The following is a 27,735-nucleotide window of genomic DNA, read 5'->3' as shown; positions in this document are numbered from 1 at the left end:
GGTAGCAGATTTTTTTTTTTTTTGGTAGATGTCGGTTAATCACCGTATTAATTGATAAAATGAACCGAGACTTCATTTATAAACTTCTAAAATCACATTTAATTCAACTGTTTAAACTTATCACTGATACATAGAAAAGATTTGTTTGCCAACATAGGAGAGACTCTCCCAATATAACCCCAATGGTCGTCCTCTCACAGGTCTTTGTTGCCTTTGTAGCAGGTGATTAGCCGGTTCAGTCATTCACAGCCTCGTGTGCCTTCAAGAGTTAATACACCGTATGTGGTCCAAAAGTAACACAATATAAATTAGACTTTTTATTTATTTATGTCAGGTTGTCATTTTGATAAGAGCATAGCCCACATATAAATAAAATATTTTTATAGAAAGATAGTTTATTAATAAGCATAAATTAATTTCATTAGAGAGTTAGCTAGAACATAAAACATGACGTCAGTGGGGTCCACGGTGAGCTTCAGCCCTGTCATCAATGCACTGGAGTTTTACTTTCTGAGGATGATCCTGTTTAGTATTACAGGTGAGTAACTTGTACATTTAGAAATTATACGTATACTTTACGAATGAGAAAGCTGCTTTATTAAACTATATATATCAGGCGACTATGCGTTGAAATAACTCCTAGTCGTTGGTGAAAACGTCTTCATGTGAAAGGTGCTAGCTCGTGACAAAAGCTAGCAAAGGACCAAAAATGTCATCTCGGCCGTTTATGTCTGGAAAAGTACAATAAATACATATTTAATTATATAAAAACATTGTCATTCATGGTATCTTTGATCAGCAGGTGACCTTTTAAAGGGAACAGTGACCATTTCTTTTTCCTTTTTTTTTTATTTTGAACACTTTATTTTCCATTTTCACATTTTCTTTTATAACAAAAACAGTAGTATTACCAACAACTGGCATTAAAAAAAGTGGTCACGACTTTAAATAAATGACACAGGACAAAAAACAACCAAAATTAAATAGATTAGACATAAAGTAATTGTGTATAGATATGTATATACACATACACACAAACAAACTAACACACAAACAACAACAAAATAAAATTAAATACTTCAGCTGTAAGGTACAACAGAGTACATAAATTACTTGTATTAAATTTAATGGAGATCAATAAAACACAGGTCAGTTTGGAAATAGGGACATTTACATTCTACAATATAATCAGGTCTGAATACCACCTCACAGACATATAATAATAATAATAATAATAATAATACATTTCATTTCATTTAAAAGCGCCTTTCTTTACACTCAAGGCTACTTGACAGAGGGATTAAAACACAATAAATAAAACACATGTTGCTTTAAATTGCTGGGGATGACAGTTTCTCTACATATTCAATAAATGGCATCCACGTCCGGTTATATCTTCCAAGTGAACCCTTCAACATAAATCTTAACTTTTCTAACTGAAGGCACACTTCTTTAATCCACTGTATAAAGGACCAGCAGCTTTCCATTTAACAAAGATTAACCTCCGTGCTATCAGTGATGTAAACGCAATTACGTTAGAATGGTCCCATTTCAAGTGTTTATGCTTAATCAGCTGGGTTATTGAAAACGTTACAAAGTCAAGTGAATGTTTTGTGTTATGATTTTTTTCTTTGAACCCTTGAATAGTTAAAAAAAAAAAAAAAGTATGCACAATGTAAATATTATGTTCCTACCTGTTATGTCATGTCAGAGAAATCACACACAAAAAAAGGTTTTCTAAACTCCCAGCTCCACTGACTCAACCACCGTTTTGCAAAGAAAGACCTAAAGGAATATTTGTTTGATTGCTTTAACAAAAAGTCTCTGTTTTTTTTTCTTTCTTTGAGTCGTGACTCAGTGACTGTGACTGCATGACATTGCCCCAAATTGCATTCAGATGTATGAGCGACTAGATGCCCTGCTGAGATGTTGGACTCTGATGACTGCGTGTTGTCCCTGGATAATCTATTTTTTGAGAAACCCACTGTCCACAAAGTGTGAGTACAAAGACATATCTCTACATCATACTTGTTTGTTCTTCCTCTCTTAACTAAATGAACGCTTTCCTTTGGATTATATTTGACAGAAAGCCACTGCACCAGGAGGTCAGTCCATGGCATCTTGAAGCGTCTCCATCCCTCTCTCAGATTCCAGCTACACAGGATATGCAGAAGGAGGCAGAGACTCTTTCAACTCTTTACAGTATGTTGTGCTCTGGATTAGGGTGAATTCCATTTCACTTGACTTGAGTAAAGCACTCAGTATCTGGCCGACTGAAGCTAGGCTAAATTTATCTGGGTGACTCAGGCTAGCCATAGCATGAATAGGCCTGAAAGCATTCCTAATTATTAATGGATTTTGCAAACAAATTTGGATCTGAGTCTTATGATATATTGTCATGATGATTTGACTGGAATGGTTTAATCTTTGCTATGAATTCTAGTCATCAGTAAACTGAATATCTAAACACTCTTAATGTTGTGAGACAAGCTCATTGTAGTCATCAAATTATAGCCGTTAACAACTTGGTGTGATGAAAAATTCCCTTGCTCGCACAGGTTTTTCACAGAGACCCAAGAAATTCCTGCCTCCCTTAAAAGGATCAGCTGGCCTTAAGTTTTTACCATCAAAAATAAGCAGTCCCTACAGTTACACGGACGATGAGATGGACAAGGAAAGTAGGGGTGGCAGCCGCCCCGGCAGATGTGGTGGTCTTTGGAAAGGTGAAGAGTTCAGGGATTACTCTCAGGGTGCCTGTCAGAGTGGCAGAGGTGGAGATGAAACGCCACAGGACTCTGCTCAAGCAGCCATCAGCCGGAGATGTTTGTCTCTGGATCCACCTCTGCGGAGAAGGCAGGTTTCATTTACTTGTCAGGATGAGGTTAAAATGATTGTGTGCAAGTTGATTTAAGACTCTGATAAAAAGCATTTTCTCTATTGGAGGAGGAGAAAGAGACATAAGAGCATAAAACACGCTAAAGATACTTTAAGAGGTAATAGCATTGCTGCCATAGGCCTCTAAATGAGCCTCCAAGTCTAACAGTAGTTTCCCCCCCTCTCATTCTACTGCACTCCTTAACTAATTCCTTATTCTCCCCATATCCTCTCCTCCCTCCCACAACAGCTTGTTCAAGGTTCAGGTGTTTAACAATGGAGGTGACTCGTCCAACACAGATGACCTCAGCAGCGGCGGCAGTGGCGGCGGCAGCCAGACAGCATTGAGACCTCAAACTTTTCCCAGTCAGGTTACCATGGCGACTGCACCTCCTCCTCCTCTTCCTCCTCCTGCTCTTCAGCCGCCACGGGCGACAGTTGGCCAAGCAGCTCCTCCTTTCTTCCCCGGGCCCCCCTTCTCACCCCCTCCGCTGGGCTCATCTGCAGCAAGCGGCCGACCCCCGCTGCAGGCAGCACATGCTGCGATGCAGGACAAGGGCACAAAGAGAGCCTTCGTTCCGCCCATGACGCCTCAGCCGCTTCGCATACAAGGTTGCTGCACTGCACAGACACAGTCATACACAAGCGCTGTGCTCACCGCCTATGACTGGTTTACAAAATAACACTCGTGTAGCTTTTGTACAGTGTTGCCGCTAATGAGCGTGCACGTGTCTAGCCATGGCAGCAGCTGCCACATTGTGTTTGGGTGTGATGAGGTGAAATGAGGTGAGCTCCCCCCATTGACTGCTTCATTGTAATGAAACATGTGGTCACTTGGTGGTGGATAATAAAACAGTAGAAGTACAGTTAAATCCATTGAAACTAAAGGTAATTAATGATCATTAATGTTGTTCTATTACAAGATATAACCCCTTGTTCCAAACCCATGTAAACATTTTAGACATTCATATTAATATCAGGGTGGAATGACTGTGACTGAAAAAAGAAGCGCATTATTTTATTCTGATTGCATACATTTCAGGGTCCTGTGAGTCTGGAGTTCTGCGGCCAGTTTCTGAAATCCGTATCCTCCTTCGTGACAATTTAAAATGGTCACACAATGTTTGAACCAACTGCATTGTAGTTTCACAAGTGAAGTAATTTGATTTCCTCAACCCAGCTAACACAGCCACTAAATTCAGATCCGTCTTCAACGACTTCCCCTTTTTCAACTACGTTCAGTCCCAAGCACTGGATGATGTAAGCATGAGTATAACACAAGCTGATAGACAAACGCAGAGGATTGTGAATTACACAGTAGTTGACATTGTCTTGTTATAACCTGTCAGAAATGGACAGCTGTGTGTGTGTGTGTGTGTGTGTCATGTGTTGCATGTATGTTTGGTTTGTTCACAGGTTCTTTACACAGGAAAGAACTTTGTGGTATGTGCTCCCACTGGATCTGGAAAAACTGTGCTGTTTGAGCTGGCCATCATTCGTCTGTTTATGGAGACATCTGAGCCTTGGAGAGATGTCAAAGCTGTCTATAGTGAGCTTATCATTTTGTATCAATATAGCTCTATTATGAGTTCAAGTTTCCAGGGGCAAGTTGTCATATTATCAAAATATACAGCATTAAATATCAAAGCTTGTTCTTTACCCGTCACAGTGGAACTATCCTGTAGAAGTGTTTACTGTTTGTTGCCAGTGGCGCCGATCAAAGCGCTGTGCAGTCAGTGCTTTGAGAGCTGGAAGAAGAAGTTTGGTCCTCTGGGGCTGACGTGTAAAGAGCTGACGGGTGACACGGAGATCGATGACTTCTTTGAGATTCAGGACTCCCACATCATCCTGACCACTCCTGTGTGTGAAACTATACTGCATGTCAACACTAATGTGCCACACTGAGTAGCAGTTTTACCTTAATTCACACCGGTGTGTTACCTTGTTCACAGGAAAAATGGGACAGCATGACAAGAAAATGGAAGGACAACTGTCTGCTACAGCTAGTCAGGCTGTTTCTTATTGATGAGGTCAGTGTGTTATGATGTTTTCACAAGCCATTTTTTTTGAGCTCACAATATTTAATAATCTGTAAAATGGTGGCTTCTTTTTAAGTTGTGTTTAATTCTACCACATTGCCTGCTGGAACATCATTATTCTCTGCCCTCGGTGCTTTATTTCACGCAAGGTTAGCCATTAAAACGGTACATCATGTTCTAGGCCTTTGTGTTATTATTGTGCGTGCAACCTGCCTACTAATGTCAGCAAGAGATGCACTTTCTTATGTTCAGCACAGATTACCGTGGCAAAGGACAGCTTCCTTTTCTCTCACATGAATACCAGCAATTCTGTTGAGCCTTTAAAGAGGTTTTTTAATCCACACTGTCACATGACACATGTTGCTCTCCCAGGTGCATGTAGTGAAGGATGCAACCCGGGGTGCCACTCTGGAGGTGGTGGTGAGCAGGATGAAGGCTGTTAATGCCTACAGGACGGCACAGAATCCAGAAGAAGACCTATCTATGAGGTTTGTGGCTGCATCAGCCACCATACCCAACATCACGGATGTAAGCTGGAGTGTAGGGGTCATAATGTTGATTTTCATGTCATATTTATTAATCATGATTATTTCCTTTTTTGGTTGACTTCATCTCTGGTTTTGGGTTCATGGGTGTGGTTTACCTTTTAAGTACCTGTTCAGTTGTGTGGCGGGGGGTATACAAAGAGGGTGAGAGGGGTTGAATATTTTTGTTGACCGCCACCGTCATCGTTTATTTAGATCTTTTTTGGTATTTGATTATTTTGCGTCTTTTGTTAATAAATAGAAAAACCTTTCATGGACTTTGATTTTGATTTATGGCAAGACACGTCACAAACACAAGCCCGCTTAGTCACTTTTCAATCTTAGCCGCCTCATGGAGGAAAAAGGAAAACCATTATTAACCCAATGTGGGCAAATCCTTCAGATTGATATCCTCTGAGTGGAATCTGTTCATTCAAGGTGTGTCACTTAGTGAAAAACGAAATCATGGTGACAACTGGACAGATGTTTCCTTCTTTTTTTTGACAAATGATGGATGTGTCTGCCTGTTATTAGATTGCAGACTGGCTTTCTAATGAGAGTGGCCCTGCCACTTATCTGGACATGGATGAGAGCCATCGTCCTGTGAAGCTGAGGAAGGTGGTGCTTGGATTCCCCTGCCACCCAAACCAAACAGAGTTCAAGTTTGACCTGTCTCTTAACTACAAGATTGCCAACATCATTCAAACATACTCAGACCAGAAGCCTGTGCTTGTGGTGGGTTGGGCACATCTATATATTTCTTTTCCTGCGTGTGTTAAGGACTAGTTAGGGTTGGTGGGATCAGATGTCTTTGTAGTTTAATGATTTATTTCTTTCATAGTTTTGCTCTACGAGGAAAGGAGTCCAGCAGTCGGCTACAGTTCTGGCCAAGGATGCTCGCTTCATTATGAGCATTGAGCACAAGCAAAGGTATGTTTTTACTGATCATACACCTCTTAACTATTCATCACTTAACCTTTTACCATTCTTTATAGTTATTTTCCCTGAAAGTTTGATCTTTAATGTTTTTCACTTTGTGATCTATTTAGATTGAGGAAATTTGCTAACTCTATTCTGGATTCAAAACTCAGAGGTGAGTCCCTTTGAGCCATACATGTGAAGACTTGTTAGCTACAGACTTTCACATCTTCTGCATAGTACATTTGTCATTTCATTGTGCTTCTAACTATCAGCCGTATAACATTGTTTTTGTGTTTAATCTTTGGTCCAGATCTGGTGATGTTCGGTGTGGGTTTCCACCATGCAGGAGTTGACTTGTCTGACAGGAAGTTGATAGAACATGCTTTTACCTTGGGAGACCTGCCTGTCCTCTGTAAGACTCTGTCACGAACACTGTTTCATCGTGTGCTGTAAACTGATATGTAATTGTATAAGCGGGCAACATGATCTGTGTTTTTATTTTCTTTGTAATACTGCAGGCAAGAATGACAAGTGTGTCACGTTAAACAAATGACTCTTATAGTATTTCACTTGTGCCGAGTTTAATCATCGCAAGGCATCAACCTGAGCTTTATAACTACAAGGTTGAGCCAAAAATGTGTCTAAAAAAAGCTGTAGAGCATAATCTGACAATTTGCAGTACACATATTGAATAATTCAAATAGAAGAAACAATTGCAATCCTATTGGTGCTACAAAAACATGAAAGCAAATTTACCACACTGTGGTGTAAAAACTTTCAGAAACTTTGACTGCATGCTGGTACAAGTGAAAATCAGCTTTGTGTTGCATTTCTTGGCCACTGAACTGGTCTGATTTGTTTCACATCCTAGTTACCACCAGGACTCTGGCCATGGGGGTGAACCTACCAGCTCATCTGGTGGTAATTAAGTCCACTGTGCAGTATGTGTCTGGCGCCTGCGAGGAGTACAGTGAGTCTGACCTGCTGCAGATGATAGGACGAGCTGGAAGACCACAAGTAATGCCACAAAAAACACTATTCATTTTTTTGTGAAGGCTTGGTGCTCAATCATTAAACAAAGAACAGGTCTGAGCAGTGTGTCACCGGGGCTTTAACATTTTAAAGGTCATTATGCTGCTTTTAAACCAGCTCCCTATTTTTCATATTGTCATCTAGATCAGGGGTTCCGAAAGTGTGGGTTGGGACCCCCTGGGGGGTAATTATCTAAATTAGTACATTTTACCCATTATAGTAAAAGATATCTACAAAAATAGTCGCTTAACTTTAAATAAAACCTTGAAAATAAAAAATGTAATGAGTTTTCTCCCATTTTTTTTGCAAGATGACTCCTAAGTTTAGAGCTAGTGAACAGTTAATTATCAAAAGCATCAGTAGCAGTAGGTTAATTCATAACGGCACAGGAAACACAGACACATGCTCATATAGGTAGGCTAATTTTCTGCAGACCAGCTAAATGAAGCCACATTAAATCACTTTGAGGGACAGTTGGGGTCGTGAGTCTTGGGCACCTATATTTTGGGGGTCACGGGCTGAAGCAACCCCTGATCTAGATGACTAATGAGTCCAAAAAGTTTGCCTTGAGAGATTGCATCTGCCAGCAGCTGTATTATGGGCTGCAATGGCTGTAACATAATCTCTCAGGGCAAGTGTGCCAGAATGATGTAGGTCAACTGAAGGTTCCTTATTTTGAGAGGCTAGGATTGTAATTGGAACCATAAGAAGGCATTACAGACAGGATTTCACCAGAAAAAATACCCCTTTTAAACACTAGCCTATTTGAACCAGAAACAGCCGTTAACATAGCTTATTTCAAATCCATCAGACTTCAAAGAGGAAAACGATGATTATACTCAGTAGAAGATTTTCGTTTCACCTCTTTTGTAACCTTGACTGCTTTGTTAGATTGTCTTATAGTGTTCAGTTTAAAGCTAACACTTTAACCCTACTGTTATGTTGCGGGTCAAATTGACCCTTTTTAAAGTTCAAAAGTCTAAAAAAAATGTTTTAAGTATTTTTTCATTATGAAACGTCTTCTGCTTGGCTTAACAGGGCAAATCAACATATAAAAATTAAAATGGCTAATTTAACATTTTAGGCAATATATGCCTACCAACAAGCTAAAATCAGCCTAAAAATCTGGACAGCATGTGACAAAAGTGGTGTCTCGTGTTAATTTATCAACATCACTTCATAAAAAAAAATCAAAATAAAATAAACAAAAATCCATGTCATGTAAAACTATTGTATTTATATTTAAGTCTTTCCAATGTACATTTTAAAAAGTTTTAATGTGAATTTTCATTAAAAACAAGTGAGTTATCCTCATTGAGCCATGATCTGTGAGGATTAAAGAACACCATTGCACTTAATATTGATTTAAATGGTCAGTAATGGAGTTAACAATGAGATTAAAAAAATGTGTATTGGGTTTTTTTTTGGGTTCTGACACGTTTGGATAATTGAATATGCCCCAGGTCAAATTGACCCAGGAACATTATTGCTGTTCCTGAGTAATGAACATAACAGGAGGGTTAAAACAACACAATTAAAAAAGGCAGCAGTAGACTAGCAACTCCTACTCTCTGTGAGGTAATATTGCTTTTGTCAGTATTGTCTGGTGGCTTCTCAAAGCGCGATGTTACAGCAGGACTAAAAAAGGATTTATTACTCAAACAAGAAGATCTGTTTCTGGAGGGAAGCTTTTTCTGAATGATGAGGCAATGTAAGAACTGTTTATGAGCCTCCTATACCTTGCAAAAAAATTTCGCTGCCTTTTAAGCTTGTCTCAGAACTGCTAGCTGAAGCTTATGGGGCATTTACAAAACTTTGTGTACCCATTTTTCATTCATATCCCAGAATATGTAATTATATTTCCCAAGTTTGAAAATTACAGCAGTTTGCCTCAAACACAAGGTCTTTTTTTTTTACATTGATCATTAAAAGTGTGAAATCAATCAATATCTTATGCTGTTATGAAAGCAGAGGTGGTTTGTACACAGCCGTGTTAGTTGTGTTTCTGTCCTCCAGTTTGACACGTCAGCGACTGCAGTGATCATGACCAAGATAGAAACCAAATACAAATACATGAAACTTATGAGCGGGATGGAAATCATTGAGAGCAGGTATTAAAGCTGAGTCACTTTACCTCTTCTCTTCTTCTTCTGTCTCTCTCTCTCTCTCTTTATCTGCAGTACTCCGACCCTTGCTCTCTCACAGGAGAGAGATTATACAGTATCACACAAGGTAACAGTATCCTTGTTTCCTTCAGCTTACACAGTCACCTGGTGGAGCACCTGAATGCTGAGATTGTTCTCCAAACCATCAGTGATGTCAACATGGCTCTGGACTGGATACGCTCCACCCTCCTCTACATCAGAGCGCTCAAAAACCCCACACACTATGGTTAGATGTCAAACCCAAGCAGAGAAGAAATGAATAGCATCAAATTCAATATCCAGCTTCTTTGTCCTCATTGTTTATAACTTCAGTCAAATCCAATTTCAGGTTTCTCAGCTGACTTAGACAGATATGGAATCGAAGCAAAACTACAAGGTGGGCCATGATAGCTTTGCTCTGTGAAGGCATTTTTGGTGTTGCTGATGACTTTTCAAATCTTGTGTTTATTTAAGTTACTCAAACAACCAAACCGCAGCAGTTTGATGTGAATGTTTTGCTGTCCTGCCGTCTCATAGAGCTGTGCCTGAAGAATCTCAACTCTCTGTCCTCCCTTGGTCTGATTGACATGGACGAAGACATCAACATCAAACCAACAGGTATAAAGGAAATCAGATTAATTAGTTTGCATATTCATTTTTTTTCCCCTCTTATTTTGGACTACGATTCAAGATTTTAATGACACTATTTTATTTTTAATCTTTGCCAAATATTCAAGAGCGAACCGCTCTGTTGCTTGTTGTTCTTTACAGAGACCGGCAGGTTGATGGCGAGGTACTGCGTTGCCTTTGACACCATGAAACAGTTCAGCAAAGTGACTGGCACTGAGAACCTGTCTGACCTGGTATGCTACCTACCTGATAAGCATTCTCATAATTGATGCATTTGAATAAAAACACACACACTCACAGACACAGACTAGATCCCTGCAAACAAAAGTGGCACCCATCAATATTAAGATGCTGTATACGTTTTTGAAAAGAAGAAGCTGTTTCAAAGGGAAATGTCTGTTTGTACAGATTGAGTTGGTCTCAAAGAGCAAAGAGTTCAGCGACATTCAGCTAAGAGTGAATGAGAGGAGGCCTTTGAACACTTTGAACAGGGACAAGAACAGGATCACCATCAGGTCAGAGACATGTATTAAACTGACGTCCAAATATATAAAATATCATCACCCTTTGATCACAACCTCTGTTTATGTATTTTTGAAGGTTCCCTATGGAGGGAAAGATCAAGTCTAGTGAGATGAAAGTGAACTGGTCGGTATTTTTCTTCAGCGTCCTCCCTCTGGAAAAGAAAAACGGCTACATTTTCTATGGACTGACCACGATTATATGTTTGTTGCTTCATCTTCAGCTTGATTCAGGCTCAGATGGGCTCCATCTCAATACCAGAGTTTGGGCTTACACAGGACACAGCAAAGATCTTCAGGAATGGGATGCGCATCAGCAAATGTATGTAGGCGAAATTTGGGATAACAATAATGAAACAATGATCCATCCAAGTAAATATTTCTACTTAATTACATTTTGATCCTAATCAGGCCTGTCAGAGTTTCTGAGTCAGATGCCCAAGACTGATTTGTCTGCTCTGCTCAACTCCCTGATCCTGGCTAAATGCTTCAGAGCCAAGCTTTGGGAAAACTCGCCTTATGTTTCCAGACAGCTCGAGAAGATAGGTAGATACTTTCAAATAGTTACTTATACTTATAGAGATGTTGTCAGACTTATTCTGAGGCTTTCATGATAGTTTACTGTGTATTTCAGGCTCAACCTTATCAACTGCCATGGTGAATGCTGGACTCACCACTTTCAGCAAAATAGAGCAGACTAATCCAAGAGAGCTGGAGCTGGTCAGTCAAAAAAAACCTCACTAATTTTCTGTATAATTTCTTTGAATCATTTGATAAAAGTATTTGAAACAAATCTGAAGGGATGTTGACACCAGGCTGTGATGCTGTGGTCACCAAATCTCAGTTACAAATGACTGGAAATAATTCTGTTGAACAAAAACAGTGCTGTTTCTGTAGAAATAACAATTCCTTTCAATTTTCAATATTGTCAATACCAGGTAGAAGTTGTGCAATATATATATATATATTTAACATTATTCAATTTTATTTAGATTCTCAACCGACATCCCCCATTTGGCAATCAGATCAGAGAGTCCGTCATACATCTCCCCAAGTATGAAGTTACGCTGGAGCAGGTAAAAGTTCAAGTAGAATCTAATCTCAAGAATTTATTCACTCAGTTAAGGTTTTATTCAATAGCTCTGTTACTCCCCTTTCCACTTTTTTTGTTGTTGGTGTATTTTGCAGCTTCCAAGGTACAGCTGTAACACGGCTGAGATTGTGGCAAAGGTGAAGCTAAAAAACCAGGCACAGCTGCTGTCCAGGAGAACAGCTCCCGACCACCACTACGTCTCTCTGGTCATCGGAGACTCTGATAATAAAGTGGTCTTCCTACAGAAACTCACGTGAGAAAAATAACCAGACTTTCACCAATTTTTGTTACTAAATTGGAGCTCAAACATTTTATCATTATTAAAATAAATTGGTTTGAAAAATCGATACTGTATTGATTTTCATCTGGCACCCTCTTGTTCCAGGGACTCGGTGCTGCTGAAGTGTGGCAGCTGGTCGAAGAAGATCGATTTGGCAAAGGCCTCAAAAGGAGAGGAGATCAGCGTCAATCTCATCAGCTCAGTATACAGTAAACCTCAGACTAATATTCGCATTTCACCTATACAGATTATTCACAATATTTACAGATATCCTCCCTTTATATTCTGACTTAACTGAATATCAGGGCTGGTTAGCTGAGGCGTTCACTCTGCATTTGAACCATTTCCTCTCCCACAGCGGGCCTGGACATTCAGCAGAAGTTCAACGTGTACTACTCCAAAGCCAGGAGGCTTGAAACGGAAAATCCATACTTTGTATCGTATGATCCTTCTGGACAGAGACAGCAACTGAAACCAGAGCCTTCAGTTCATGCTGAAGCTCAGAGGGAAAATGCAACATCTGCCACAAACACAGGTACGACACCGAAGATGTTATTGTTACTGAAAAAATAAACTTTCATAGAAAAAACTGAAAATTCCAAATAGCACCTCAAACATAGGCTGTTTTCAAAACCGCCTACTATACTAGCAGTACGGACTGTTTTGGCCAAAATTCAGTATGTAGTATGTGAACAAGAGCAAAATCTGCAGTATGCCAAAACTCCCCGGATGTCTACTGATTCAGAAACATGTCACAGTGTGCATCAGACCAGTCTGCCTCATGTACTGTTTCCCATAATGCACTGCGCTCGTTCCACTTTTTCTTTCCTCTTCTTTTTTTGACGGGGGGAACTCAGTTTTTAGGTGCTGTGTAAATTATTAAATTCCATATAAACCATTTCCTTACTTTCTAAATCATAAGTGATGCTAAAGAAGCAGTTTCTCTATCAGCTTGGCCGTGGTTTACTTCCGAATTCCGAAACCGGAACTTCAGTGACGTCTGGCCCAGCATCCTGGAACACAGATCGAACAGAACAGTCATACTACATACTAGATTCAAACGCAGTATGTAGCAGGCAGTACCTACTGTCTACTACATTAGTAGGTAGTATGTAGCAGGCCGTTTCGAAAACAGCCATACACCTTCTTGAGTCCAGGAAGCAATCCTCCCTCCTTTTTGAGCCCAATGAAATAAACTCAATTGATTTGATAGTGTAATATGATGTGTCTTTTTATCTTTTCAAATGCAACAAAAAAACTTCAGGTGTAGGCAGCAAAAGACAGTGCAACCACTTCTGTAAGAACAAAGATCTCTGTGCTCACGACTGCTGTGAGTACAAACCATCTGATTTTTATTTGTATGTCTTCTGTTCACTTAACTTTGTGTGCCTGTCTAGATTATAGAGCTCTATTTCTTCATTGTGGATCAGAGCTCATATGTGTTGCACTCCCCAGGTAAAGTGGGTGTAACTGTAGCACGGAAGAGGTCAACAAATCCAGAATCCAGTTTTTCCTCCTATCTGAGCGACCTGAGGATCAAGACTGAAACACTCGCCCAGACTCCCGTCAAACGGCTCAAGGTGAGGCAAAGAAGAGATATTCTATCTGATTCTTTGTGCTGGTATAAACCGGAATCATTTACTCTTCACATTGCAGAATCATACTAAAACCAAAGAGCTGTTGACCTCAAAGTTGATGTTTTGTTGCGTACAATTACAATAAGGTACAAACAGGAGGATAGATCACGTTAAACACAGTATATTCACGATGCTCATATGCAATATTTTATCCTCAAAAAAAGAGAACACCTGCCTTGCCCTCATGTTGAATCTGCAGAAAAAGCTGATGAGTCACTGTGAAGTCACGACTGGTTAAGATCACATTAAAGGAAATGTCAATGATGGAGGAGCTGAATGTCTGCAGAGGAAAAAACAGTCACATGAAAACCCATATAATAGGAGCAGAAAAATATATGTCATAGATAACATCATTATATATAACAAACATACTATAAACTGGTATGTGCATTGATAACATGCATTCCTTATACACACGAGAGTCTAGGCATGTAGATGTGCAGGTTTGAAGTTTTAGAGTACAGGTTGAATATGTGGGTTAGACACAATGTGTTTTTATGTTTATTCTGTCTTTACTATGGAATACAATGAGAAGTTAAAGTTTTGATTGTTTATAGGTCCAAAATATAATCTGTTTTAGACTAAGCCAGGGTAGTCCAAACTTTTTTCAAAGAGGGCCACATATGATGTTGTCAGAATACCTCAGGGCCAGTGGCTCCTACTGTGACTTAGGAATCATAAAAGTTATATATGAAATCTCTATTTAATCACAATTGTTTTACATTTTTTTCTCAATAAATCAGTAACTAGGTAGTCCTCAGTTCTTGGAGCAACATAAACATTAGCAAACTTTATCTTTTCATTCGGATCGGGCAATGTGGGAAAAATATTGTCTCATTTTTTTTCCTATGGCAGGATCACAATCTGGATTTAATCACACTTCTTTTTCATGTTTTTAAGACTTTTCTGACCAGCAGACAACAATTTAAGAACTAAATAATTCTTGTCCTGCATTCTGAACTATTTTTTATGCACCAAATTTTGCCTTTTCTGCACAATTTCATAATTTTGATCTTGTCTTGTGTCCTCTTTTGTGTCTTCTGAACTTTTATTGACATTCTCACATCGTGATAAAAACATTAATTTGAAAACCTGTCAGCTTTAAGAGTTCTTGTGTTTCTTCTTTATTGTCTTCTTGCAGAATTCCCAGTGCCTTGGCTTTTATACAAGTAGTCCATATGGAGCTTTTTGAGACGTTTCTGGATTGACTTTAGTTTTGTTTGTGCGCTTGAAGGAAACTGCAAATGTACAGATGATTCAGAAGGTTAATTTATTTGCTATAATAACACAATTTAGGATGAAAGCTTGGGGCCATAAATAAAGGGACCTTGGGCGGCGATTGGCCCCCGGGCCATACTTTGGACACCCCTGGACTAAGCTAAATAATAAATGTGTGTTGTTATGCTTTGTTTTCCAGATGAGAATGGCTGAGGAGTCTGTGTCTGTCAACATGCACAAGTTTTCATACAAACCCAAAGAGAGGCTACCGACTGTTTCCAGGTATTCACAGGGACATACATATTTGATTCAGAGAATGTGAGAACGTAACATTGCTCTTCAACAACTGCTGCAAATAAGACAGTTTGATAGAGGCACAATTACATTGGTGGAAAGAAGCTGAGGTTCGATACAATCTGACTGCCTGATGCTGAATTCTATCTATGTCTCATTTAATTTATTAAAGGTTTGGAGGGAGTCTGTCTGAGGATTTATGGACACCTCATGCTGACATCGTGGATCTGACAAGAGAGGACTTCACCCAGCTGCCAGACACGTTTTTTTTGGACGGTGCTGACATTGGTAAGCAGGTGGCATTTAGAAAAAGTGAGATCATCATGTTCCTCAACACTGCAGGGTTTAACATTTACATGATCTGTGACTGTTTTCTTCTTAACGGGAGAAGATGAGTGCGTGAATAACTTTTATAACTTTTGAAGGTGATACAATTGTTTATGATAGTCCAGGATTACCTGTCTCAAGCAGTTCTGAGGACGTTTGTATTACAATGACATAAACCAAAATCAGAGGCTGTTATGAATCTAAAAATATATTATTCCACGAAGCCTTGGTGACAATATTAACCCACAACCACTATTTCTTCATCCGTGTTTAGGTTCCTCTGTGTGGATGAACTCTGAACCTCAGGACCAGAAACATCCTCTGAACCAGATCAAATCAACACACCCTGCTTCCCCAAAGAGGTCTTCTGTCGTGTCAAACCAGGGTGCCCTGAATGAATGGGGCGACTGGGGTGACTTCGATGAGGAGAATCTGGTGAATGCCAGCGAGACATCTTTGGTCTCACGTGCTGCTAAAGCTGAACCTCAAATTCAGAAATCTGTGAACCACAACACATCAGGTAGAGGAGAGTTTGAGTTATTCAGGAGAGAGATATCATGACATCATCATCCAAGCACATATACCATACAGTTATAATGTCATGCATGAAAGTAGACTATTAAAAAATCGTACATATTTGTCATGTGTAGGTTTTACTGCTGCAGCTACACCTGTGCTACTCCGTCAACAGTATGTAACCACATCAGCCAGAACACCACTGAGGTGAGGCAAAATGATGCAATGATTACCTCCAGTTACATCCAACAAATCACAGAGGTTTCATATTGCGGCAACATAAAAAAATCATGTCCTGTTTGTCTGGTTTTTTTAGGTCAGTTTCACCAACTTTCACTTTAAGTCCTGAATGCAGAAGACCAGGACCCTCACCGTCAGTAGCAATGAGACCACAGAGCAGAATCACACTGGACTGGAAGAAAAAGGTGTTTTGATGTTGCTATCTTGTCACATTATAACCAGTTTGCTTAAAACAAATATTTTTGTAGTGTGTTCCTCAGCTGTATCGGTTCATTTAGGAGTAAAGAAAATCACACAAGTGGAAAAACACACTATTTGTGTTTCTCTTCAAAACTAATAATACAATTGTCTCTGACTCTCGTCTGAAGCTCAATAAAGTTTCCAGTACAAAGCTTTGTAAAATCATAAAACGTGTATTGTGATTTGCAGAGCTACGGGGCATGTGTAATGTCTGCCCCTACTCCTACTGGTCCGAGACAGAGCATATTCAGTAAAGAGATCATCCAAAAACCACCAGAAAATCTCCCCAAACCGAGCCAGACCCATGTGGCCCCGCTCACAAGAAGGTTTGACTTCTTCTCATCTGTGATCACCCCAGCCAACACCAACTCAAGGTAGAGAACAAGACAATTACAAGACTTTTATTCTGACTTGACTATACAGTATATGTGTTTTACTAAGAACATAATGAAATGAATTCATATGTAAGAAACGTAACCTAATCTGTACTCTCAGCTGAATAACACCTTCACTTTTTTTTCTTCTTTTCATACATTTCTGCAACAACAGCAATGAAGAGGAAGCATTCATTGGAATATTTGATGGCATATTTTGAAGGGTTTGCTGACTCACAAAATGTTCTTTGTGTTCATTATTTTGTTGTTAAAATATAAGCTTTACATCTGAAGTTCAATAACATGTTAGAAACATGTTATTCCATATACATAATGAAAATGAAAAAATGTTAACAATGAGTTCTGCAGTTTTACAAATGTTATTTATATATGTATTTATCTATTCATTTATTCAACAAAGTATGTATTTACTGGATGATTCAGTGTTGTCTTTTGTAGTAAATCAGCAATATGTTAACCACATTGATTTTGACTTTTGTTGAATATTCCTTTGTTTAAGAAATTAACTAAAACTCAATAAACTTTTTGGAATCTAAGAGAGATGCCTTTACCGCTACTTTTTGCAACATTGACACTGGCCTTCACTCCACTCTCGCAGACAAACACACTGGTTTATATTCATTGACAAATCCCTCACTGGTAAAACCCTGTTATATCTACAGTCACTTATCAAACTCCACAGCACAAACCGCAGCCTGCGCTCAAGGAACTTTATCAACCTCATCACACCCAAAGCCCGGACCTCCTTTGGCCGCACCTCCTTCCAGTTTTCCACTGCAAACGACTGGAATCACCTGCAACAATCCCTAAAGCTGACCTCTCTCATTCCACTCGCCACTTCCAATAACTTATTATACCCCATCACTCAAAATCACTGAACTTGCTTTTAAGTTGTTCACACCTGTCATATTTTTGTATTGTATTGTTCTGTTTCTAGGGTTCTCTGTGTGTCCTCTCTGTTTTCTGTTTTGTTTTTATTATTGTCATGCCACCTGTGTTGCCTTTCTCGCCCAGGTTTTTATTGTAAATGAGAATTGGTTCTCAATTGACTTATCTGGTAAAATAAAGGTGAAAAAATAAAGTAAAATAAAAAAAAGAGAAATTGTAAACAACAACAACAACAACAACAAACAAACAGGATCACGCAATGATATTGTAACACAAAGTGCTGTAAACCCCCCCCCCCCCCCCCCCCATCCTAATCCCAAAACCCACCCACAATCCTAAAGTGAAGAACACAATATATGCAACAATAATAATAAAAACAATGAAAATAAAATAAATAAATACAAATAAAAATAAATAAATAAGTTGCTGAACGAACTGAGGAAATGCTCTCATGATACCTTAATGAGGTAACACTGGAGGTAAAAACAAGATGTTAAAACTCAACACAAGAAATTAAAATCACCAAAGTAAAATACATTTCTAAGATAATAAAACACTAAAATATTAAACCATTAAAAAAAAATAAGATGCTATACTTAAAATTAATAAATAAATAAAAGAAGCTACTAAGATAAAAAAATAAAATATTAAATCATAAATTGAAAATAAGATACTCTACTTAAAGTAAATAAATAAAGTAAATTACTAAAATAATAAAACACTAAAATATTAAACCATAAAATGAAAATAAGATAATATACTTAAAATAAATAGATAAATAAAATAGAATAAAAATGACTTAAATTTGAACTATATGATAAATATATAAATAAAACTGTTATAAGAATAAAAAGCTGTGCCTTATTTCACAATAATTATTGTATGCTAGTTTGCTTTCATGCTTTGAGTTAGATAAGAACCATACAAATACTAATTCTAGCTCTGCTCGCTGAATTAAAAAACACTTAAAACAGCTGGGAACTCGCAGGACATGTTCCATTGAGAACTCATCCTCCTACCGCTGTGTTGGTGGGAGGCAGATGGTGAGATATCGCGAGAGTTATCCAGATGTTACGCGAGAAGACTCCTGACGTCACTTTAAGCGGGGAGTTTGTTGTTGGCGGAAAAGCTTCTTTCTGAAAGTCTCAGCAGCGAGTTAGTTTTCCATATTCCAGACGCACCACATCACTGTACAGCGTATTTACGACAATTAATGAAGGGAGCCATTTCAATCAAGGACGAAGTAAAGCGGTAAGTCTCCTTTTGTTCTACAGAAGAGAAGTAGTTAGCCTGACAGCCTGGAGCTAACAGTGGAGGCTGGTTTGTGTGAATGAGGAAGACAAGAGAGGGTGGATCAACATGAGCTTCACTCATGTCCTCTTCCTCCTCTGATTCAGTCCTATAGATTTATAACATCTCTGCTCAAATAAACATAGCATTTTTTTTTACTGTCCAACACAACATAACTCTTTAAAGTTCATTTTAATGTCAGAATTCGTGACATTTAAAACGACATTTCTTTTAATGGTAACTTTAATTATTTTTTTAGATGGAGTTGTCTCCTGTCTGCACTGATGGCATCAGCTCAAATGATTGTTTAAAATCTGACAGAGGGAACAGGAGGAGCAGAATCCCCAGTAAGTATGAGATCATGAAGGAAAAAACATTTGTTAGAAGATTTCCTGTACAGGCACATTAAATGGTAATGTTTGGTGGTCAAAGAAACCATTTGTGTCCATAGACTGTATAAGGCTTGTGTCCCTAAAATGACATTACTCAAAAGTTAAAATTTGTCATTTTTCCTTGCATGTTATTCACTTAGAAGAAAATAAAAGATATACAGAAATACACTACCAGTCAAAAGTTTGGAAACACCTTCTCATGCAATATTTTTTATTTATTTTAATTATTTTCAACATTGTAGATTAATACTGAAGACATCAAAACTATGAAATAATCTGGTTTTGCCATAATCTGGATTACAACAGTAGTCAAATCGGGCTATCCATTGTGTACTAACCCTACCTCTGAACAACACAACTGATGGTCTCAAACACATTAAGAAGGCAGTTCATTCCACAAATGAACTCTTGACAAGGTTCATGTTAATTAGAAACCATTCCAGGCGACCACTTCACGAAGCAGACTGAGAGAATACCAAGAGTGTGCAAAGCTGTCATGAAGGAAAAAGGGGGCTACTTTACAGAATCTGAAATATAAAACATATTCTGGTTTGTTTAACACTTTTTTGTTATTTAAATTATGCCATATATGTTCTTTCATAGTTTTGATGTCTTTGGTATTCATCTACAGTGTTTAAAATAATTAAAACAAATACAAGCCCTGGAATAAGAAGGTGTTTCCAAACTTTTGACTTGTTGTGTATATAGATTTTTTTCATAAAATCCTGCATCATGAGGCAGGCCTGTAGAGTGTTATCAGTTATGGATCCTTCTTTGTGCAACCTTTTTAAAAACATCGTTATATACCAATTATCTTGAGCGTGAAGTACGTTATTAGTTCCAAAAAGTATAAATCATCTGTGTAAGCTGTTGTCTCTTTCCTTTCAGGGGATGTAGAGATGGACATCGAGTCGCTCTACAAATCTGTTCCTCAGCTGGCGAAGGTTTTCCACATCATGGACAAAATTGGAGAAGGTAATCACTCTTACACTGTTACACACTATCATGGAAATTCCAGTTTGCTTCAAAGAAACTTAACTTTGGATCTATTTGTGTAGTAAATGTAACGTGGTCATGATGAATGTGTCTATGCTTCAGGAACCTTTAGCTCCGTGTATCTGGGTGAGGCTCAGATGAGGGATGGAAGGAGAGAGATGTTTGCTCTGAAGCACCTCATCCCAACCAGCCACCCTACACGCATTGCTGCTGAGCTCCAGTGTCTCACTGTTACAGGGTATGCAAAATACTGTTGTTTGTATTGAAAAAGTGATGTATATTAGACACTTAAATGCTCCCTCAGACTGCCACTCTTTTTTTTTTTCATTCAAAGATCTTTTTATTTACATGTTAACACATTACAAACAAAAGATCAATGTAAAAAATTCAAGCAAGTGATGTTTTTGTATAAGAAACACAATAAGTAAATTAATGAAAAACAAGCCAATAATAATATGTGATAGTAATTTTAAATAAAAGAGTGATAAATACATAAGCAGGAAAATAAATAATAGTGGCACTATAATATGATAAATAAGTTAACATCAAAAAATGAATAATTGGAAAAAGTAAAAGAACAATAAGTATAAAATTACAAATATATATACATATATATACATACACTTACATATATATACATACATACATACATACACATTAAAATAATAATAATAAAATAAATGAAAAAATTTAACAAACAAATAATAATAGGAATTAAAATACCAAGAACATTTTGAGAAGTAAAATGAAAAAAACACTACATATGAAAATCTACAACATGAACCACCACTCTTTTAAGAGCAAAACTGCTAGTTTAAATGTTAGTTATGGAATATTTAGAAATTAAATCCCTGTTTTTGTTTTTTATGCTATTTATGTATGTTACCTGAACATAATTTTGAAGTTATGAGCCTCTTAAAATTAATTCTAACAACAGTTTATGATTTTATTTTCTCTTTTTATGTAATTATACCTCTTAAATGTTCCTGTCTGTAGGTCTTCACTATTCACGTGTGTGTTGTCGAGCAGTTTAAACCTATTATAGACCCCCTGTATGTGTTGCAGCTAGAGATTCAACTCTCTCCTTCTTTTGTCTCACTGTTCCCTCTTTTTATTCCCCCTTTGCAGAGGCAGAGAGAATGTGATGGGGGTGACATACTGCTTCAGGAAGGAAGACCATGTGGTGATTGTCATGCCTTATATGGAGCATCAACCTATTGTGGTGTGTACATTGTTTTACTCTAAGAAACAGTGTGTAATGTATTGTACTAGGGATGCATGATATTATCGGCACATTATCGGTATCGGCCGATATTGGCTTTAAAATGAACTATCCGCTGATATGATGAACCGATACAATAATGGGCTGCTGTAAACATGTTGGGCTCATGTTTGAGTTAAATTTGAATTTAAGCAGCAGTCTGTAAGGTACATGTAGCTGATTAATTAGGCACATTTACTGTCAAAGAGTAAACGATTTTATTTAATTTGGGTTTAATTGCTGTACAGTTGCACTTTTCACATGTTCCCTGTGAACAGAGGTTAGGTTTACTTACTATGTCAAATGTGAAATTGGTCAAATTTGCCCTGGTCGTGGGTTATTGTTATGATTGTCTCAGGGAGAGCATCATCCAAGTTTTAAGTAGGATGTATCTGTTTGTGTGAATTTTGTTTAAAAGCAGTTGTCATTGATACATTTTAAGTATTAAGTATTTTTCTTATTTTGCACAAGAAATTAATTTTACATAATAAATGTGATAAGAGTATCACCATAATACTGTACGCTAATTCCAATACAGAAGAGAATTGATGATCTCTGCAATTAGGTGTGTTGAAAAAATGATCAGTATCGGTAATCTGCTAAATGAGTTGTAAAATATTGGAAAAAAATCCAATATCGTGCATCCCTGCATTATACTGATTGTAAATCAAAGACAAACTTCTGATCCATTCAAAATGTTTTATTAGGAGATTATCGGCTCACTGAGCTTTGAAGAGGTCCGTCTATACATCTATCACCTTCTGAAGGCTCTGAGACACATACACCAGTTTGGTATCATTCACCGGGACATCAAACCAAACAATTTCCTCTACAACAGGAGCAGCAGAATGTGAGTTGCCACACCTCTCTGATAGACGCAACAATGTATTTCTCTTTAACTGACGATTTCGTTTGGCTTCCTTTCTGCACTTGGTGGAAGTAAGTTCTCATTGCTTTATTCCCTTCCCTGTTTGATGTGTTTGTAGGTATGCGCTGGTGGACTTCGGCCTGGCCCAGGGCACAGCAGACACCCAGATTGAGCTCCTAAAGGTGGTGAGGCAAAGGCCTTCACAAAAAGGTGGAGGGTCCACAGGGAAACAAGAAGCAGCACAGCAGAGCAAAACATCAACTAGACTCCTTCCCAAATCCACCAACACCACCACCACCACCACCACCACGGCTTCTACCACACTACCTCAGCCTCCACAGAAGGCCACTGATTTGCCACCTTCTCCCTCCTCCTCCTCCTCTTCCTCCACCACATCTCCCTCAGCCTCCCGGGTGGCACTGGTTAAAAAAGCACGCACAGTCACCACCTCCGCACCGCGCACAAAGCACACAAAGGTGTCTGACTCTGCACTAAGCCAATACTTCTCTCCAACTGGTGTCTCTTTTTTTGTTCCTGTGAAAGCAGAATTATCAGAGTGAAATAAAAATGTATTGTGTATCAAAAGCCTGAAGTTGAGTTAGGAATGCCCAGTGGGGATGTGTTGCAAATATCTTCCTAGTGGTGCATCTCTTTACCTTCTGCTTTCTTCACTCGTGTTGGTTGAACTGAATTCTGACTCTCTTGTTTGTTGTCTTTAGGATTTGACAGGACTACGTAAAGTGCCCCGGCCTGTGTTTGGAGAGAGGAACCTGAACAGCTGCACTCAAGCTCCATCCACCACTAAACCAGCTGCTGTGAAGACAGAGGTGAGGGAGTTGAAAGTAATGTGTTTTTGGGACAAGAAGTTTCAGTAAATACGTGGCTTAACCATCAAGTTAAATAGATGAGTCCAATTTTTAAAATCAAATATTTCATTCAGCTGGTGAAGTCTTCAAAAACAGAGGACCCAGCCACTCGGAGGGTCTCTGTAGCAAGCCGGGGGCCGTTGCCTGTCAGGACCCAGAGCAGCATTCAGAAACCTCAGAGAACCGTACAGCAGGGCCTCACCTGTAGCTGCCACCTGACCGACCGTGTCTGCAACATCTGCATGTCCAGGTAACAGAAACGAGACAGTGGAAAAGAATCTCTTTTTTTTTGTTATTATTAAAAGCTAGTTGTAGATGTAATATGCACAAAAGCATAGTACAGTAGGTAAAATATCAAAAACATGTCAAACTAGAATGTAATGTCCACAGACTGTTACATTTGACCACCTTACCATCTGACATCTCTTCATTTTCAACCATGAGTGAAAAAGAAAAGATTTAATGAATGAAACTAGAACCAGGAAGTGTTTGAGACCCTTGCTTGAAACCATTCAAATAAAGAAATGTTTACCAAGATTTATTTTGATTGACTAAACATTGTAGCAGTATTTGTTGCAAAAATATAGATAATTATAGAGTTTTTGAATAGGGTTTTTTTAAATATTCTTTTACTAATAAATCAATGATTTGTTTTCTACTCAAACCCACACTTTGTTGTTGTCATTCATTTAAAGGAAGCAGCAAGTTGCCCCCAGGGCTGGGACTCCAGGTTTCAGAGCACCAGAAGTCCTCACAAAGTGTCCAAACCAAGGAACAGGTTGGTATCTCAAACTTAGTCTCACTTCAGACTTGATTCTATTCTCTCTCTTTCTCATTATTATTATTATTATTATTATTATTATTATTATTAACATGCACTGTCTCACCCACTCCCGTCTTCTTCTTTGTGCTGCAGCCATAGATGTGTGGTCAGCTGGTGTGATCCTGCTCTCTCTGCTCAGTGGACGTTACCCATTCTTTAAAGCCAGTGATGACCTGATTGCCCTTACACAGATCATGACCATAAGAGGCTCCAGAGAGACCATCCAGGCTGCCAAGGCATTCGGTGTGTCTTCAAAATAGTTTTCCTTCACTTAGTAAAGTGCTTATTTTCTAAAAAAAAAAAAACAGTAACACAAATGACATGTATTTTATATAGACTGTATAAATACTGGACGTAGTATCCATGACGTCACCCATCTGTTCCTGAGCGCTGTTTTGAAGCCATTCGACGGCGGCAGCCATATTGGAAATGCGGTACTCAACCAGGCATAGTGTGACGTTAAGAGGTGGAGTTTGAGCCTCCTTGCCAACAGCTATGTGTTCCCGTCCGGGAGTCAAGTCAGTCATGTCCTTATTTGGGCAAAAACCTGTAATCTTAAAATCTTCTGAACCGTCACGTTAGAAAAATATTCACCCCCCGTACAGTGTGTGCCAATAGAGAGATTAGCTACGTAGAGCCAAGACGTTTTTTGAACCAGGCTGTAAACATGTTTTTTAATGCTGCAAAGATCGTCTTTTTTTTGAATTTGTATGTATATGGTTTCCTGTGTTTCTGCAGCCAGCCTCAAGCAGATTCTCCATGAATTGCAGTTTATAACTTCAGCATGGGCTTCATAGTTTGAGACCAGAGGTTGTCGCTTGGTCTATCCCAAGCTGCAACCTCCAGATGGGAGAATTGAAGCCTATGCCGAAGTGTTAAAAACTGCAGTTCATCGAGTGTCCGCTTGTGGTTGGCTCCGGAAGTACTGGAAACCACATACACACTCATTAAAAAAAAAAGACGATCTGTACAGCAGAAATAAACATGTTTACAGCCTGGTACAAAAGACGAGTGTAGTCTGGATAGTTCATTTCTCGATCAGCACACACTGTACTGAGGTGAATTTATTCATAATGCTGCAGTTTCGAAGATATTAACTTTACAAGTTTTCCATTATGAGAGGCACAGCTGCCTTGATTGACAGGCAGGAACACTGTAGCTGTTGGCTAGGATGCTCAAAGCCCGTCTCTTTACCTCACACTAGCTCAACAGAAGTTAGGTTGAGTTCAGCATTTCCAATATGGCTCCCACCGACTGGCTTCAAAACAGCGCTCTAGAAACAGATGGGTGACGTCACGGATACTCCATCCATTATTTATACAGTCTATGGGATAGATCCATTTAGATTTACCATCTCATTTGCTCGGGGTCCCAAACAAACATCACATCTTTAGTCTAATCCCGTCTTGATAACTGTCCAGCAGTCTGATCTAGGACTTTAAAACAAGTGCTATATAAGAACCAGCTAAATAAGCAACACAGTTTAACCATGCATAATCAATGTATGATAACTGAAGTCACTCTATCTGTGATGTATGAAGCTGCTGTGTTGGTAATGAACCAGTTTCTTCTTCTTCTTTTTTAATGAAGGTAAGGCCGTGGTGTGCAGTCGGGAGCTGCCTCGACAGGACCTCAGAGTGCTCTGTGAGACCCTGAGAGGACGCAGGCCGTCACCTGCTGATAACGTCACACCACTTCCTGAAGCAAACAAAGCTGCTGCCACCACCTGTCGTCTCAAAATCCCGGATGATACACCAACACATCACCTTCCTCAGAGAATGTTAAAGCAACACAAAGACGTTGAAACTCTTCCTAAACAGCACGAACAGTCAGGGAGCACAGGCCCTGCTTGCCCCTCCAAACAGAGCTCACAGACCGACTACAAGGCGGAGGAAGATGAGCGGGGCTGGAACAGAGTTCCCGATGAGGCGTATGATCTGCTGGACCAGTTGCTGGACCTGAACCCTTGCACCAGGATCACAGCCGCTCAGGCCCTACAGCACCCGCTGTTCAGAGGTCTGTGAGACCGCAGACTGAAGTGAGCTTCTGAAGCTGTGACCCAGGATGAAAAACTGAGTGATTCAAAGACAAAAGGGTTTGATATTTTCACAATTCACAACCCAACAGAGGAAAAAGGTTTGTCCTCTTTTGGGAATGACTTCTGCTGCCATCGATAGAAGCTTTAAGCAAAGTGGAAAGCAGTTACATCCCTGTGTGGAGAACTTTACAGAACAGAACAGAGGTCTGATACATTTTGTATAACGCATTATCTCTCCTTCTAAATGCTTCATAGATTTCAACGTCTATTAAAGACAGACTTGCCTTACCATTTCACAGACCTGTGTGTGAGTTCATGTTTGTCTTTCATGCCAGCTGTTTTAGATTGGGCGTTTAAAGGGCAATAGATGTGCACTGTTACAAAACTGAAACGGGAAACTGCAATTCCAGGAATTACGCTGGCAGACAATTAGCTGTTTGATATAGAGTGATTGCACAGGTCAACCTCAGTCCATCCAGAAAGAAATTGAAACAAAATGTCCTTTCCTAATAGTCTGAACCAAGTCTTTTCAAATTGAACACACCGCATGTTGTTTCCTGTTAAAACTGCCACAAAACATGAACCAGCAGTAAAAGTTTGGGTCCCTAAAATTTGAAAGACTTAATTTGAAGGTGTGTATGGATTGTATGTTTTTAATGGATTGTGACAATGAATGCTACTGTATGAAAGTGTGCTTTTTAGTTGCATTAAATTATAAAACTGAGAAATATACATTGTAAATACATTTTTTGCTACAGTGGATTTTTTGTTAAAGGGAAAAATGCACAGAGGGATGTCTCACATAGGACTGGGCGATAATTTGATAATGATAATTATCGTGATATCATTTTTCTCAATATAAATATACGGAAGAGGATAAGGGCTGCTGGAAAAAAAAAAATAAGGTCCAATATATATTTTTTATTATTATTCTAAGAAAAAAGTCGGAATTCTGAGATAAGTCAGAATTCACAATTCTGTGAAAGCCCATTTGGTTTTGCACTATATGATTTGTGGGTTTTGACCATAGACTGTATAAAATATGGATGTAGTATCCGTGACATCACCCATCTGTTCCTGAGATCTGTTTGGAAGCCAATTGACGGCGGCAGCCGTATTGGAAATGCGGAACTCAACCAGGCAGTGTGACGTAGTTTGAGCCTCCTAGCCAACAGCTATGTGTTCCCGACAATGAGTCACGTCAGTCATGTCCTTATTTTGGCAAAAACTTGTAATCTTCATATCTTCTGAACCGTCAAGTTAGAAAAAAATTCACCCCCGTACAGTATGCGTGCCATTAGAGAGATTAGCTACGTAGAGCCATGACGTTTTTTGAACCAGGCTGTAAACATGTTTATTAATGCTGCAAAGATCGTCTTTTTCCCATT

General features: G+C 38.8%; 2 protein-coding genes across 15 annotated transcripts; both read left to right on the top strand.

Annotated features, from left to right (window-relative positions):
• Positions 1–4: 4 nt before the first annotated feature.
• Positions 5–17,461, top strand: hfm1 (helicase for meiosis 1). Of its 12 annotated transcripts, none has more exons than XM_034703031.1 (39): positions 5–538; positions 1,898–1,997; positions 2,087–2,202; positions 2,559–2,853; positions 3,125–3,486; positions 3,917–3,958; positions 4,064–4,134; positions 4,291–4,423; positions 4,583–4,734; positions 4,827–4,904; positions 5,286–5,441; positions 5,972–6,172; positions 6,279–6,367; positions 6,487–6,530; positions 6,669–6,770; positions 7,230–7,375; positions 9,407–9,501; positions 9,648–9,781; positions 9,884–9,931; positions 10,072–10,152; positions 10,306–10,397; positions 10,573–10,679; positions 10,765–10,812; positions 10,910–11,007; positions 11,097–11,231; positions 11,320–11,405; positions 11,678–11,761; positions 11,874–12,031; positions 12,164–12,267; positions 12,417–12,593; positions 13,323–13,388; positions 13,514–13,638; positions 15,113–15,195; positions 15,380–15,495; positions 15,809–16,054; positions 16,185–16,257; positions 16,367–16,475; positions 16,720–16,904; positions 17,080–17,461. In XM_034703031.1, the coding sequence occupies exons 2-39, from the start codon at positions 1,927–1,929 to the stop codon at positions 17,123–17,125; spliced, it is 4,554 nt and encodes a 1,517-aa protein (XP_034558922.1). In that variant the 5' UTR covers positions 5–538; positions 1,898–1,926; the 3' UTR covers positions 17,126–17,461. The 12 variants fall into 12 exon arrangements, with proteins under 12 accessions (XP_034558922.1, XP_034558919.1, XP_034558918.1 ...); XM_034703028.1 differs by having other exon boundaries at positions 42–538; positions 4,544–4,734; XM_034703027.1 differs by having other exon boundaries at positions 42–538; positions 1,859–1,997; positions 4,544–4,734.
• Positions 17,462–18,836: 1,375 nt separating this feature from the next.
• Positions 18,837–26,645, top strand: cdc7 (cell division cycle 7 homolog (S. cerevisiae)). 3 transcript variants are annotated; one of them, XM_034703353.1, is made up of 12 exons: positions 18,837–19,064; positions 19,363–19,450; positions 20,384–20,470; positions 20,594–20,729; positions 21,620–21,713; positions 22,460–22,602; positions 22,739–23,096; positions 23,340–23,447; positions 23,561–23,736; positions 24,182–24,264; positions 24,403–24,552; positions 25,900–26,645. In XM_034703353.1, the coding sequence occupies exons 2-12, from the start codon at positions 19,363–19,365 to the stop codon at positions 26,331–26,333; spliced, it is 1,857 nt and encodes a 618-aa protein (XP_034559244.1). In that variant the 5' UTR covers positions 18,837–19,064; the 3' UTR covers positions 26,334–26,645. The 3 variants fall into 3 exon arrangements, with proteins under 3 accessions (XP_034559244.1, XP_034559245.1, XP_034559246.1); XM_034703354.1 differs by having other exon boundaries at positions 18,840–19,064; positions 22,739–22,805; XM_034703355.1 differs by having other exon boundaries at positions 18,841–19,064; positions 22,739–22,802.
• Positions 26,646–27,735: the final 1,090 nt, after the last annotated feature.

The sequence above is a fragment of the Notolabrus celidotus genome, chromosome 15 (genome assembly GCF_009762535.1).
Source record: "Notolabrus celidotus isolate fNotCel1 chromosome 15, fNotCel1.pri, whole genome shotgun sequence".
NCBI classification, from domain to species: domain Eukaryota; kingdom Metazoa; phylum Chordata; class Actinopteri; order Labriformes; family Labridae; genus Notolabrus; species Notolabrus celidotus.
This window is presented reverse-complemented; position numbering and strand designations above follow the sequence as displayed.

What these genes read in the sequence shown, in the direction of transcription:
- hfm1 (XM_034703025.1), top strand. Translation starts at nt 1,927, where the DNA reads ATGTTGGACTCTGATGACTGCGTGTTGTCCCTGGATAATCTATTTTTT. An exon ending in ATCCAAGAGAGCTGGAGCTG is followed by an intron (nt 11,406 to 11,677) that starts GTCAGTCAAAAA and finishes AATTTTATTTAG; the next exon opens with ATTCTCAACCGACATCCCCC. An exon ending in GTCTTCCTACAGAAACTCAC is followed by an intron (nt 12,032 to 12,163) that starts GTGAGAAAAATA and finishes CTCTTGTTCCAG; the next exon opens with GGACTCGGTGCTGCTGAAGT.
- cdc7 (XM_034703353.1), top strand. Translation starts at nt 19,363, where the DNA reads ATGGAGTTGTCTCCTGTCTGCACTGATGGCATCAGCTCAAATGATTGT. An exon ending in TGCAACATCTGCATGTCCAG is followed by an intron (nt 23,737 to 24,181) that starts GTAACAGAAACG and finishes ATTCATTTAAAG; the next exon opens with GAAGCAGCAAGTTGCCCCCA. An exon ending in GTGTCCAAACCAAGGAACAG is followed by an intron (nt 24,265 to 24,402) that starts GTTGGTATCTCA and finishes TTTGTGCTGCAG; the next exon opens with CCATAGATGTGTGGTCAGCT.